At 30.3% G+C, this 16351-nt stretch overlaps 1 protein-coding gene and 1 pseudogene across 1 annotated transcript; both read right to left on the bottom strand.

Annotated features, from left to right (window-relative positions):
• Positions 1-5387: 5387 nt before the first annotated feature.
• Positions 5388-5978, bottom strand: LOC25479637 (uncharacterized). Its single transcript, XM_013587942.3, has one exon. It carries the CDS (start codon positions 5976-5978, stop codon positions 5388-5390), a length of 591 nt encoding a protein of 196 aa, XP_013443396.2.
• An 8222-nt stretch (positions 5979-14200) lies between these two features.
• LOC25479636 (heat shock 22 kDa protein, mitochondrial-like) lies at positions 14201-15655 on the bottom strand (annotated as a pseudogene).
• Between the last annotated feature and the right edge of the window lie 696 nt (positions 15656-16351).

Here is a 16351-nt window from a genome sequence, read left to right as displayed (position 1 = left end):
CCCTTTATGTCATTTTAAATTTATCAGCAAGTTGAACCGCTATTTTTACCAAACACTTCAGTTAGCTTATCAGCTAAAAGCTATCAGCTAGTTTATCAGCTATAAGCTATCAGCTAAAAACTATCAGCTAACTTATCAGCTATCCGCTATTTTTACCAAACAGAGCCTAAGTTAATGAAAATGTTTCTAGGCAAAACATCGGCACACATTCTAACATTATAACCCAGCAAAAATATTATAAATTAATGTTATTGTGGGGTAAAGTCTCGATTTCCGTGTTTAAAGGAAAAGGAATCTAGCAGGTTGCCAGTCAAACATCCTGACCGTTCAATTAGATTTAATATATATCAATGGCTGATATTGATTCATGACAATCTTTGTCAATCATGCACAAATTTGTGGAGTGTGCATAGTAAATGCCACCTGGAACATACATACATGTACAATTACTTAACGAACTCATCATTTGAACCATAGGTTTTGCTTTTAGCCATTAGAGATATTTTAACCTTTTTAATTCTTGGAGTTGATTTTGATTTTACATAAGCTAATCATTTTTCTGGCATGCAAATTATATGGACATAACTATTACTCCCTCCGTCTCTGAATAAGTGATCTATTTGTAAAAAATATTTGCAAATTATATGGACATAACTATTAGTCCCCATGTTAAAGTTTGTAGTGGAACAAAGAAAGTAATCATTACTTAAAAGTGAAAAAGTTTCAAAATAATGACAAGGGCAACTCAGTAAAAGTGTCACTCTCTTTCTTTCATCTTTACACTTTTCTTAATCTATGTGAAATGGTCACATAGGTCACTTATTCAGGAACGGAGGGAGTATTACTTAGCTCTCTCAAAAAAAAAAACCATTATTACTTGGTTCTTCACAAAAAAAAAAAAAAAATTACTACGATAAGACACGTAGTCACATCAATATTATTATTCATTATTCCATTTGACATTGATGTCCAAATCTCTCTCATTGAAATCTATAATATCCGTTCCATTTTAATCGTCAGATTTTAACATTTTAAACAAATCATGACAATCAGTAAATATTAATACTGTCTCATTGAAATCTATTACATCCGTTCCATTTTAATTATCACATTTTAACATTTTAAACAAACCAAGACAATCAGTACATGTTAACATTTTAATTGTCCCTTAATTAAAATTTGATTTATTTTGGTAACTTAACTTCTTTCTCTTGCACATTTTGGTCCTTTCCGTTAGTTTTAATTCAAAATCATTAGGTTTTCTTCATTTTCTTCAGGAATTTTTTTGGGATTCTTGTTGTTGAAGGGTGATGGAGATGATATGAAGATGAAAAATATGAGAAGATAATACAAAACAGTTAAGGGAAATAATAATATTATTGCATACTATTTTCTTCATTTCACATGGATATGAAGATGCAATAAGATAAATCATAGAGAACATCGTAATCAAAAGGAAATAATATACAAAAGTTTGCATAAAAAAATAATACGAAAATGGTATGTGGTGACAGAAAGAAAAATAATAAAATAATAATTTTTACCATATGCCATCACTTCATAACTTTTACCACTAAGTCACAACCATTTTAGTTGAAATATTCTTACTTTTAAAATAGATATGTAAGGCCTTTTTTTTTTTTTAAGCCACTAACACATTGGCGGTTCCTTAGCAGTTACTTTTTTATTATTGGCAATTCTTTTATTTTATTTTTCAAGTTACTACATAGCAGTTCCTTTTCTTATTTTTTTTCCATTTGTCATCGCATAACAACTTCTTTTCATTATTTTTTTTTTCTTTCTGTCACCACATGCCAGTTTCGTATTATTTTCTTGGTGCAAACTTTTGTATATTATTTCCTTTTGATTATGATGTTCTCTATGATTTATCTTATTGCATCTTCATATCCATGTGAAATGAAGAAAATAATATGCAATAATATTATTATTTCCCATAACTGTTTTGTATTATCTTCTCCTATTTTTCATCTTCATATCATCTCCATCACCCTTCAACAACAAGAATCTCAAAAAAAAATTCCTGAAGAAAATGAAGAAAACCTAATAATTTTGAATTAAAACTAACGGAAAGGACCAAAATGTGTAAGAGAAAGAAGTTAAGTTACCAAAATAAATCAAATTTCAATTAAGGGACAAAAGCGATACTACCTAAATAGTTAAGGGACTAAAAATGCAATGTAGCCAAAACAAAAAAGACAAGTTGCTTTGTGTTGAAATTCAAAGGTTTTGATTCACATTTTCTGGCACCAAGAAGTCTAATCGTGGCGTGATTTGTAGATCAAGTTCAGTATTGTAATGTGGTATGTGCTCCAAATCGTGACGCAATCCAGCAAATTGTGGCGCGATTTGCTTGAGTCTGAAGTACTATAGAAGCCTTCGTTCTTCTATTTTGTCAAAACAAAAGGAGGGAACTTTTAGGGTAAATGGCTAAGGTTTTAGTATCTTTGGGAGAAATTCTTGAATTGTGAAACTCTTCACAAGCACCTTGGATAGTAAGATCTCATTAGGGAAAGGATCAAAAATCTTTCTTACTGTTTTTCCTTAGGAATTATTATGGATTTGAGTGTCTTGAATAATAGATAGAATTAGGGTTTGTTCTTTTTGAATTTGGGATCTAATTTCTTGAAACTTCTTTGTACCACACATTTTACAGTGGATTGGAGAGTTGTTCTCTCTCACATAAATGTAAAATAAACTTGTTTAAACTAGGTAAACAAATTTCTTGGTGTTGGTTTTTACTACTCTTATCTTTGTTTCTTTGGTTATACTTGTGGGGTGCTTCACACATAGATCTAAGTTTGTTGTTGTTGTTGATGTTGTTGCTTTGAGCTACTTTGATTTTGATTTATTCTTTCTTTACTTTACACATCTATGTTTATTAGTGTGATTTTAAGCAACATATTCACAACACTTTGGGTTATCGAATAGAAAAACTTGGGATAGTTGCTTCAAATAGTAAAGAATGGGATAAAAGAGACTTTATAAACTTTAATGTTCTAGTTTATATTTATTTATTTATTATACTAGTTGTATATGTGGATTATATACGTACCTGTGCGTGTCTATGAACAATTTTTTTTTTTTTTAGGGAGTGTCTATGAACATATGGAAAGTCCTCTCTACTTTATGCAAAAGAGAAAAGCTTTGAAGAGTTTTTTTTTAGAAGAAGCAAGATTAATTCTTTTTTTTTTAGAAGAAGCAAGATTAATTTAAATCAATTGATACATACGTTAATAATAATAACTAATGAAAATTAAACTTTTTTTTTATTTTACTATCAACACAAGAAAATGGAAAAACATACATAAGATATATACAAAGAGACAAATATTCAATAGCTCCAAAACCATAATGTGATTTAAACACTATTTAATTACAAACAAACCAACACCATAAGCACCACCAACACCTCTCCATCTTGAAAAACCATGATCCAAGAGGGGGCAAAGAAAAAACCACAACATCATTGTCAGGGCCGGCCCTAAGGCATAGGCCCCGAGTGCGACGGCCTAGGGCCCTTGTCGGTAGGGGGCCCAAATTTTTTTTAAGATGGAGTGTATATAAAAATATTTGGATTTTGGGAGGTATATATAGCAAAATTCACTGAAAAGGCCCAAACTTTGATATGATATAGAAATGGGCTGAAATCTGTTAATGTTTTTTTGACCTTTTAGTGCGATTTGCTATATATATCACATGCAGCACAAAATTTCTATATACACCCTCCTATAAAAAAAAATTGATTGTTCTTAATAATATGCTCGAAAATTTATTATCGAAGAAATTTGTGATATTTTTTTGGGCCCTTTGTTCCTAATAATGTACTTCACTAATATTAAAAATATCGACAATATTTATTATCCAAGAAATTGAGATAATTTTCATAACAAAGCAAATTCTATTTTAGTTGAAAATTGGGTGCTAAAATTTCAGTCTACTTCGCATCAGGGCCGGCACTAAGGTATAGGCCGCGAGTGCGACGGCCTAGGGCCCTTTCCGGTAGGGGGCCCAAAAGAATTTAAGATGGGGGGTGTATATAAAAATATTTGGATTTTGGGGGTATATATAGCAAAATTCACTGAAAAGGCCCAAACTTTGATATGATATAGAAATGGGCTGAAATCTGTTAATGTTTTTTTGACCTTTTAGTGCGATTTGCTATATATATCACATGCAGCACAAAATTTCTATATACACCCTCCTATAAAAAAAATTGATTGTTCTTAATAATATGCTCGAAAATTTATTATCGAAGAAATTTGTGATATTTTTTTGGGCCCTTTGTTCCTAATAATGTACTTCACTAATATTAAAAATATCGACAATATTTATTATCCAAGAAATTGAGATAATTTTCATAACAAAGCAAATTCTATTTTAGTTGAAAATTGGGTGCTAAAATTTCAGTCTACTTCACATCAGGGCCGGCACTAAGGCATAGGCCGCGAGTGCGACGGCCTAGGGCCCTTTCCGGTAGGGGGCCCAAAAGAATTTAAGATGGGGGGTGTATATAAAAATATTTGGATTTTGGGGGGTATATATAGCAAAATTCACTGAAAAGGCCCAAACTTTGATATGATATAGAAATGGGCTGAAATCTGTTAATGTTTTTTTTACCTTTTAGTGCGATTTGCTATATATATCACATGCAGCACAAAATTTCTATATACACCCTCCTATAAAAAAAATTGGTTGTTCTTAATAATATGCCCGAAAATTTATTATCGAAGAAATTTGTGATATTTTTTGGGCCCTTTGTTCCTAATAATGTACTTCACTAATATTAAAAATATCGACAATATTTATTATCCAAGAAATTGAGATAATTTTCATAACGAAGCAAATTCTATTTTAGTTGAAAATGGGGTGCTAAAATTTCAGTCTACTTCGCATCAGGGCCGGCCCTAAGGCATAGGGTGCGAGTGCGACGGCGTAGGGCCCTTTCCGGTAGGGTCCCAAAAGAATTTAAGATGGGGGGTGTATATAAAAATATTTGGATTTTGGGGGATATATATAGCAAAATTCATTGAAAAGGCCCAAACTTTGATATGATATAGAAATTGGCTGAAATCTGTTAATATTTTTTTGACCTTTTAGTGCGATTTGCTATATATATCCCATGCAGCACAAAATTTCTATATACACCCTCCTATAAAAAAATTTGGTTATTTTTAATAATATGCTCGAAAAGAAAGAAAAAGAAGTTGTAAAATGTAGAAGGTGCTTATACATATTGAAAAGAAAAGAAAAAGAAGTTGTAACCCATGACTGATTAAATAGATGGAATAAAAACCAATCCAATATTTTTTTTTCCTTCTATTAGTCCTTCAAATCAACCGTTGATATTTGACTGGACTATTAATGTTCTATCTATGTTGGGAGTTGTTGTAAGGTGACTTAATCGACGCTAATTTTTGTTGTAAGTTGAGATTCTTATAAAACCTTTTAATAAATTCTTCAGCTGCAACGTCAACATGACTATGATCATCACCTTCATCTACCTTTAGAGGAAACGGAGAATCGGTGACTCTAATTTTTTTTCCAATGGGACTTTTTCCAAATCCAGGAAATGTCACTAAAGGAGAAGGAGAAGAAAAAAAAGAAGCATCAACTTCATTAAGGATTTCTAGAACCTTTTGAATGGTGGAAACATCGTTGTGGTGGCGGCCATGATGGTGGTTTTTATTTTTGTTATGGAATTTAATGACGGCGGGGCTGTTGCTGCAGCTGAACTCGTAGTCGTTGGGAGAGACGAAGGAGGCGGACGAGTGGTGGCGGAGAGCTAGAGTGTTGGCTATGGCTTTGATGGCGGCGAGTTTGCTACGTTTTAGCAAGAGATTTAATTCTGCTACCATTTTGCTTTTAGCTATGTTTTTTGTTAACATGAACAAAATTATACGCAGTGTGTTCCATACTTTCTTTGTTACTATAATTAGTTGGTTTGTTTCAATTTCCATTCTTGTTTGTTGTAACGGTTTGATGAGTTTTATTATTTTGTTGAGAGAGAATGAGAATGTGTAAATGTGTATGTGAATGGAATTGTGATAGGAGAGTTGGAGTTGGTATATAAAGAGTTCCAATTATAATCATCCATTAAGTAATTAGATTAGTATAAATTTATAATTAAGCTTTTCTAAAAAGATACACAAACACTAATTTAAAAGTTCAACTTTTCCAATGAATGAGCATTGATTATTAATAGCCATACAAATTCAATTATATCGCAGTTGCCAAATTATATTTATAACAGTTGAAAATTGGTCAAAACAATAGCACACTATTTTTTTTACCTTGTCAAGAAAATAGTTATTAGAACAAATGTTGTAAAATTTGGTTATTAGAAAATTTTTTGGTTATTTTTAATAATATGCTCAAAAAGAAAGAAAAAGAAGTTGTAAAATGTAGAACATACACTATTTATTAATCAATTTTGTATTTAATACTTATTAGAACATAAACTTTTTTTTTTTGAAGGGATTAGAACATAAACTTAACGTCTATATTTTAAAGTAATTTTGGTGTCTCACCATTGAGTGCATGTGTGTGTTTTTAATTTCTGGCTCCGCTACTAAAATTGTTATTATAGATTCAAATGATTACGTTGAAATATTGGTCACTTAGTGTATTGAAATTCTTCCAAATTCTACTACTGTTGTAGCTTGGTTTAAGGCTAGCGATTTAGTTTGCTAGGATTATGTGGGGTGATGTTTGAAGATGAGTTTCTAAGTGATATGCTAGGTACTTTTGTCAAAAAAAAAAAAGAGTGATATGCTAGATACTCTTTGTTCCCCTAAAAAAATATGTTTTTTTTTATTAAATTAGTATTTTGGGCTCCTTATGAGCAGTGGCGGTTCTAAGGCCCGGCGAGCCTGGACATTTTCCCGGGCTTTGGCCCAATTTTTTTGTAAATTTCCCTAAATTTTTTATAAAAATCCCTATAAATTGGACAATTTCTTTACATTTGCTTGCAATTTCTTATGTAAACCTCTATAAATATGTTGCAAATTTTTTAACCTAGACTTTATAATAATTCTGGCTCCGCCACTACTTATGCACAGGGGCGGCCCCAGGTGCGTGTCAGGGGCTGCACCTGCACACCCAGGTTTTCAAATTTAAGCCCAATAATATACTTTATTCATGTTTTGCATACTATTGTTGCACCCCCAAGATCCTCTCACATCAAACCATGAGGCACTTGAATTTTTTTAGTACACAGCCTAACACCTTCTTCTCTCATTCTACCTTGTTGCGTTTTACTTACGACTAAATTTTGTTTTTTTTTTAATTATGCATTTGGTAATTATTTGTGTATTTAATATTGGGTAATTCATTTTGTTGCTTTATTTTCAAGAAAATCCAAAAAAATCACATGTACCTAGTCTCGAACTAATGACTTAGGTTCTGTTTGGTAAAAATAGCGGATAGCTGATAGCTTATAGCTGATGACTGATAGCTAATAGCTTATAACTATTAGCTGATGACTTATAGCTGATAAGCTAATTGAAGTGTTTGGTAAAATTAGCGGTTCAATTAACTGATAAGTGCAAAATGACATAAAAAGAGATTCTTAATTTATAACAAGATTAGCATCCATTAATATTTAAGTATTTAAAATTTGCTAATTTAAATTATTAATTTAATATATCTTTATTTTATGTTTTAGTATTTATTTTCATTTCAGTATAGTTTGTACAAAAATAAATATAATGATAAAATATAACAAAAAAATAAATTATATAGACGTAAAAAATAACAATAAAACTATTTGTAAAAAACAAAAAATTAAAACTAGACGTGAGTCTTTCTGCAAAGAAAAAATAAAACTAGATGCGAGCAAGTTTAATATAATGGGCACAGTTTATGTGCAAAGAATTTAATCGAACAAAAAAAAAATTACGTCCTTAGAAAAAATTAACGTAATTATATACAATTAAACGTCCTTAGAAAAATGTAAAATGAAATGTAACAGTAAAAACGAATATTTAAAAAAAAAAAAAAAAGATCTTTCATTTGTGAGCATTTAAAACATAGATATTTTATTTAAAAATATAGGGGTAGAATTGGATTTTAGAGAAAATAGCAAGGGTAGAGATGGAAGAAAAAATGATAAGTTATAAGCTCAAACGCTACTTGAAATAGCTTCTGAAAAATAGTTTATAAGCTCGTGAAATAAGCTATAAGCTCGTGATAAGAGACCATTACCAAACAGAGTTTTTTTTTGTCAAACGAACTTATATGCTATAAGCTATAAGCTCATTTTATGGACTTACCCAACAGACCCTTAGATTTATCCTCAATTTTCTCAGTCACTTCACTTCAACATTCAGTTGCTTTTGAAAATTTATGATATATAATACATATTGCACAATATCTTTAATTTTCACTTCACTCATTTTTTGTTTTTTAATTTTATTTTCATTTCCTTTTACTTATAGAGACTATGACTATACACCACCAAAAAATAGAGACTATGACTATCGTAATCGTCGAAATTACTACAGGAAAATTTGGTATGCCATATATATATGCATGATCAAATTATGTCGATATAATTTATGTTAAATTTTACATGGATGATCTTTATAATACAAAATTTCGATCAAACCATAGATATTATAAAATTTGTATTTGTTAAATTCTTATTGAACAGTGCAACATTATTAAAAAATGACAACCTAGGGTAACCATATTGTGAAAATTTATAATTGTATAATTTAAACATTCATGTATATATTATAATAATTATTAATTGAAGTTAAAATTTTCGTACCCTGAACCAGAGACCTGGATCCGCCACTGCTTATCAGTATTCGTTTTTGTCTGGAAAAAAAAAAAAAAGTAGACATTCATTTTAATTTAACGCATTTGGTTGATGAAATACAAATAAGCATTTTATTAGCAGCTTTATGTTAAAAGAATACATGAAGAAAAGTAGCAATTTAACAAAAGAAAAAGGAGAAAGCGAAACCCTAGCTAGTGGATAAAATTACTCTAACAAAAAGTTGGTGAAAAATTGAGATATGATAGTGCTCTATAAGTTGATACTTGATGCACATAACCAACGTGTAATCTACTTTGAACCATAAGTTTTGCTTTTAGCTATTTATGATATTTTTAACCTTTTTAATTCTTAGAGTTATTTTTGAGATATACTTTTGCATTAGCTAATCATTTTTCAACACATGGCTTGCAAATTATATGAACATTAATCATTATTGACATAAGACACATAGTCACATCAATATCATTTTTTTTTAACATCAATCACATTCAATTTGATATTGATATGTAAACTTGTCACAATGCAACTTTTTTTTATTGAAAAAGTAATATATCTGGGGCTCGAACCCGACCCCTGCATATAATATACAATATACCGACCAACTTATCTAAGCCCACGAGAATTGTCTCACTATAACTTATATACACTGGTTTTGTTTTAATTTTCTTTATTATTTTTTTAATAATTCCACTTCATTTTTTTAAGGAGAATGTTAAACAGTGCCCTCAGGACATTGGTTAACAATCAAAACAAGTAACTTTTTATTTAAAAAAAATAATAATCCTTTTTTTGTCATGTTAATTATAATAATCCTACCTCTTGCTTAACAACATATCTAATATATCACATTGCTTCAAAGAAAAATTTATCGAAGGAAAATGAGAAAGGTTAAATAGTACTAAATAATTGATAATGCCAAATTGTAATTGAACAACTCTACCACACAACTCTTTAAACTATGTCCAGACATATTTCTTTTTAATAGTAGATGTTAGAAGTACTATGTAAAGGGTGTGAATATCGAATTTTCAATCTCTTTATCACTATAATTTTTTAATTCCTCAACACAAGTAAGTAGTTGAAGATAGTTACATTACCTGGATATAACTAAAATATGTTATTATATAATCCTGTTTAACAAGAAAATAACTATTCAATTTTATAAACACACATTGGATTAAACAAGTACTCCTATATTTAAGGGAATAATTGTGAAGACATAAGACTTCTCATATATAGTAAACTTTACAATAGTCATTGATAAGGGACCGTTATTTAGTTATAAATTATTTGTAGGTAGTAATGGATTGGTTTGTCCATTTCTTATATAAAAAAGAAATATTAAAAGTAGTGGAAGTGGCATTAGTGGAATCATTTTTTAAAAGACAAAAAAGACATGTTGCTTTGGTTTATCTTATAGGAAAATTTGGAATTGTTGCTTCAATTAGTAAAGAATGGGATAAAAGGGACTTTATAAACTTTAATGTTCATTATATAGTTATATATATGGCTTATATACGTATCCGTGCTTGTCAATGAACACATAGAAAGCCCTCTCTACTTTATGCAAAAGAGAAAAGTTTTGAAGGGTATTTTAATGGATTTAAAATTTGTATAGAATTATTAATTTTACTAATTCAATAGTAATCTCTTGAAGCTAGATCTTAGGTTGTGTATTATATTTGATTCTTGGAGATTATTGTAATAGAAAGGAGCATGGTTTCTTCTTTTTGGACCAGAGAGAAAGGACGTTGGGATCTAGGCTAGATACAAAGTGGAATATAATATTCTTTCACGAGAATTGCTCTTCTCCCATTAAAATTGTTCGTTCCTGTAAAAAAATCGGACGTGAATTAAGGGGGGTGTATTGGATTGAGATTTTAAAGGATTTTAAAAGACTTTTTTGTTTTATAAAAGTCTTGTGGTATTCAATCAAGATTTTTAAGGAATCTAAAACATTCTTGTGCTATTCAATTAGGATTTTCAAGATTTTTTAATGAGTCCAATGAAATCCAGTGGTATTCAATTGAGATTTTGCATAACTTAAAAATTGTCTCCTGGTATTCAAAACTCTACGGATTTTAATGGATTGTTGTGAGTAATGGATTTTGTGAGATTGTTTAGTGTAAAATGTATCTACTAACAATCTCACACCTAACCTTGAGACTTTTCTATCTCTCACACATAGCCTTGAGATTTTGTAATACTCTTCCAAATTCATTTTATTTTTTTTTAAGTTTCTTCTAAATTCTTTTCTGTTCTACTGTAACAATGGCAGGTTATATATTTTGTTTGGCAAACTTATTGTCAAAATCATCATGCCTCTAACTTGCACTTTTCTTAACATAACTTTTACGTTCATTAAAAAAAAGAATGTACCGTATAATCTTGTTGTTAATTTACCATCTACCTATATATCAAATTATTATAAAAATCATAACTTTACGTTCATTGATATTATAATAATTTTTCTACTTGCATTTTTCTACCTGTAACATGCATTTTTCAATCAAATTATTATAATCAATAAACTAACATAATTTATTTTTAGGTTTATTTATTTTGATATCATATGTCCAGAATTTTTAAGATCAATCAACCTGCTAGTAGTATATTATCTAATAGTCTTTTTTTTTTGAAGAAATATTACACTCATTGATTCAATGTTTTTTTTCGGTTGATTTATAACTGTACTTTTGTTTTTGAGATTTTTTGGTCTGTACTGTATCTTTAAATTTATTGACCCTTTTAAAATCCTTTAAAATCTATATCATGAATCCATTAAAATCTTGCAAAGAATCTTGATTGTAAAAAGTCTTTCAAAAAAAGTCTTTTAAAATCCCACAAAATCAATACAATCCAACAAAGTCTTTTAAAATCTTCAAGATTTTTTCTATCAAAAAAGTCTTTTAAAATCTCAATCCAATACACCCCCCTAAGTCACACATGTATATTTTTAATGTGAATTAATTTATGAAATGAGCAAAATCATATGGGAGAAGAACAATTCTCTTCCTTCGTTGAGATGAGAAGAAGCAAGATTAAAGATTAATAATTTGTTCATATGAAATGAAAAAGAAAAATTGGTATACAAGAAACTTAGTGAAAGAAAGCATGGGATATGGGCCTCAAAAAGTCAAAATCAACTTTGTAAAGTGGAGAGACTTGTGGCAAGTAAAACAGTGGGGGAGGAAGTAGCAAACCTCAAAGATAGAGAGTTGTCCAATTTTCATAGATTTTGTCCTTTTGAAATCCAACCAAGTATGGATATATTTTTTATTTTTTTTTCATTTTCTTATAATATAATATGAATTTTTTTAGGAGAGCTATTTTTTCACCCTATGGATTTTAAAATTCACTATTTTTTTCTTCTAAAATTATCGATCCAAACTCAAAAATTAAAATAAATACTAACATGTTTGGAGTTTCTTTTTCCACCACACATATACTTTGTAAGCAAACTTTCGAAAGGATGCGTAGTTTTTTCATATTCATTAATTGACGTAACAACATATGATAGCACCATATGGTAAAAAACATATGTAAAAAATATTTCTTTGAGATTATGCATAAAATAATGGAAAATGTTAACAAATGTGCTCAAGGCACATGATAAGAAGACTAAAGAAGAGTTTGTCAAAAAAAGAAAAAAAAAGACTAAAGAAGAAATGTTGTATTGGAAATGGTGCACTCAATGTATTGAAACTTTAAAATATAACTTTTTCTACATAAAATTCATCAATAATTTTTATTTATGTATTCTTAACAATTGCCCTAAAGACACTTGTTAACAAAATCCTAAAATAATTTATACATTAATTTTAACAAAGGTTCACAAGTGCAATTTTATAAGAAAAGAAAAATTATTTATGGACTCTAAAAGTAAATTGACTTTTTAAGAAATCCAAGATTTAGAAAAAATAATTTATATCAAAAACTAATTTTTCTAAAAATTGGTCTCTCTAAAATAAACAATGCACCAAAAATTATGACTAATGAACAATATCAACAGTAAAATATTGATTACTGTGCCTGATTAGTTACTTTGACAACGTGTGTACATGGTTCTTTTATAGGTATATCATCCTTTTGTTTTTTCAGCACCGTCCATGTGGGACTACCCAAACCAAACGGTTTTATATGTCCTGTACTCCTGTTCTTCCTCCTCCTCATGTTTCTAGCTGTTTTATATGATTCAGCCACATCGCCGCCGTTAACCGAATCAAAGAAGAGGATTTTAGAGAAACGCCATACTTTTGTAAGTTAGAAAATCAGAAATGAAATTGAATCAAGTAACAGAACCTGTTACAGTGCCTTTGAATTGGGAGCATATATATATGTATAAGTTTTATTTGAGTATTTAACAATAGCATAGAGTATTAATATGTTCTGATTAATTCATAACATGATATTAATATGTTTTCAAATACCTGATTCCCAAGCATCAACAAATTTTTAGCAAACTAATTAACTACAAAGCTTTCTATGTCTGAAAGCTATTTAAGTTCAGGAAATCATGGATGTTAAATACTAGCATATATACTAACATAATTTCTTGTGACATATATACTTCTGATATTGCATATTTGCATATGCTAGCTTCTACCTGAAACTGAATTAAATTTAACATAACCGACTAGCAACAGGAAAAAATGTCACATTACAATGATAGGGACAATGATGACATACAAATCACCAATGAAAAGGTTTGGTGGAAAAAAGAAAAATGTATTTGAACCTGCATTGATAATCATTTGAGGTTACATAGAAAGAAAGAGAAATCACGTTTTAACTAATTTGTCAATAGGAAATGTAGAAACAAATTAATCTAGTAATTAGATTTCTAATCAAGTTAAATATTCTTTCCAAATTTCTATAATCTGTTGACAAGCTTAATATTGGGATGAAATCAACTACTACCTCCGTCTCTAATTGCAAGACTCTTTTGATTATTTTCTTTGTCCCTTTTTCTAAGATTCCTTTTAAATTTCAAATTACATTAATTATTTATTCACCAATATACCCTTATTTATATTACATATTTTCTTTGATATGTAATAAATACTCTTGGAAACATTAACAAACCCTCTCTCCTAAAGGATAAATTTGTAAAACAATAGCAATTGTCAACTCCTAACTCAACTTGCAAGTGTTGAATTTGTTAGGTTAGACACCGTGATCGGGGTTCAATCCCAGGATCCATCACTTATGTGTTTGAATTGTAAGTGTGATTATTGTAATTCCGTTAATCAACAAGAAGAGAGGAAAAAAAGAATGTTTTTTAGATATCAACAGGACATTCACATACAGTTGACATTTTTATGATTAACTAATTCATGTATATAAATCAATCTATCCTTCTAAAAAAAATGTAATTTTGGATACAAAGAGGGTCGATGCACAAAAAGAGAAAACTACAAAGCATTTCACTGAGGGGTAGAAACTTCAATACAACTGGCTAAAAGTAAATGACTAATTTAAAGTGTTGAAAACCACTCTTTAGTCAACATGATGTGAATTTAAAATATATATCTATTTCAAACCTTCAAAATAATGTGAATTTCAACATGTACCATTTTCAAGGATCAACAAAGTTGTTGAAAAACAGGAGTTTTCAATCTAGCAGGCTAAAAATGAAAAGACCATATTCTTCTATTCAACCTTGACAATAATCACATCATTGTTGTTCCTTCCCTCTGTAGTTTCCCCATCCTTCATTTTAGGCAAAACAACCTTGAGCACACTACATTTCATCTTAGCTGTAATCTAATAAATCTTGTAATGTTTCCCGGTTAAATCAAGTCTGCTAGAGGATTTACGACCACCTCGCTCACCTTTAATGCTAAGAGTGTTCTGATACACATCTTCCTTAATGCGTCCAGGCATATACATACGTATAAGCATATAATCCTGTCTCTCTCCAACGTTAGCGGCTTTGAATGATTCGATTCGAATCACCTTTTTAAAAACAATTTCAAAAAATAAAGTTAAATACCAATAGAGTTTTCTTTTGAAGAAGTTAAACTAGCCCATCCAAATTGGCACAGATGAGGAGGAGCACACTCCAAAGTCCCAAACCAACACCATCAGACCAATCCAAGTGGGTTATAACAGAAAAATAAAGATTAGAATGGGTGATAAGATCTACCTGATACAAGACCATTGCGGTGAGTGTCCGCGTTTTGGGGCATGCCATTGATATCAAAAGAGGCGACAGGGCTTAGGAGATGGGGATTGGCTTTGAAATAGCGGTAGGAGGAACTAGCGACGGGACGAATGACAGAAAAGACCCATGGGATGAAGATAAGACTTTGAGATGAGACCGGGGGAGGAGACTGTTATAGAAGAGATGGCAATGGGGTGAAGGAAATACTTTGATATGAGACTGGCGGAAGAGATGGCTATGGAGCGAAAGAGAGAAAAAAGGATGGGGAGAAGGAGAGATTTGTTCCGATCTTTAATATTTGTGCACTAATCCATCTCCAACACTTTCTAGAAGTAAAAAAGCCATAAACAATCAAGAGATCTCAATTCATTCTAACGGAGGTGATCCCACTTATTTTCCATGTGTAACTGCATCAAACAAGTCACATACTACACCCTCCAACAAGTTGTTGTAAAACATGTAGAAATCTTCGCCTTCCTATTTACACTTCAACACTAGCTACTCCTATAACTAAGACACATTCATCGACATGAACGCAAATTCACCATCACCGTCCCGAAACATGACATCTTTAACTAAGGTTTTAAGGTTGGGCAATAAATCCATAAGAAATTAATTTCCCTTCTAGTGGAGATCTTGGTAATGGGTGACACCCTCACTAAATGAAGGAAAATTGACTGAATAAAGGACAAGACGACAAAATAGTGAGACAAATCAAAGACCAAAAGAAATCACAAGATTGAACAATAAGTAACACTACCACATAATGCTAATAGATTTTCGCAAGTAAATGGTGTCGCGGTTCACAATTTACTAGCAAGAATCTATTTTCATTCTATGTCTGCACCTATTAGGACCTACTACCATGCTCTGATACCAACTTTGTCACGATTCAAAATTCTAGATCGTGATAGGCTTGCCGAACTAGGATGTTTTAGTTTGTGCGCCGGTCATGATTTAGAACTTTGAGTCGTGACAAGTATTTTATAGGTAAATCTTTCTCATAGGTTCTTAAAAGCATCATCGATGTGAGGCTTTGGTTGTTAAAACTTTGAACCATTCAATCAATGATAAAGGAATCTAATGTCGCAAATAAATCCAACTAGAATGAGACCCGCGCGTTATGCAAGTGGAAGAATATTTTAAGCTTATTTTGAATCATTAATATTTGAAAAAACAAGTGGAACAAAATATGTAGAAACTACCTCCGTCTCGTAATATTAGTCGTATAATAGTGGAGTAGTTAAGTTAGATGAAATTCAATAAATAAGGGTATAATAGTCAAAAAAAATAATAAATACTGCATTGATATTATAGAGTGACAATTATTTTAAGAAAAAGAAAAAATGCTATAGGGGTATTAAGTAGTAGCATTAACGTTT

This window comes from Medicago truncatula, unplaced genomic scaffold (genome assembly GCF_003473485.1).
Source record: "Medicago truncatula cultivar Jemalong A17 unplaced genomic scaffold, MtrunA17r5.0-ANR MtrunA17Chr0c01, whole genome shotgun sequence".
NCBI classification, from domain to species: domain Eukaryota; kingdom Viridiplantae; phylum Streptophyta; class Magnoliopsida; order Fabales; family Fabaceae; genus Medicago; species Medicago truncatula.
Note: the sequence above shows the minus strand (reverse complement) of the source record. Positions and strands in the feature narration are given on the sequence as shown.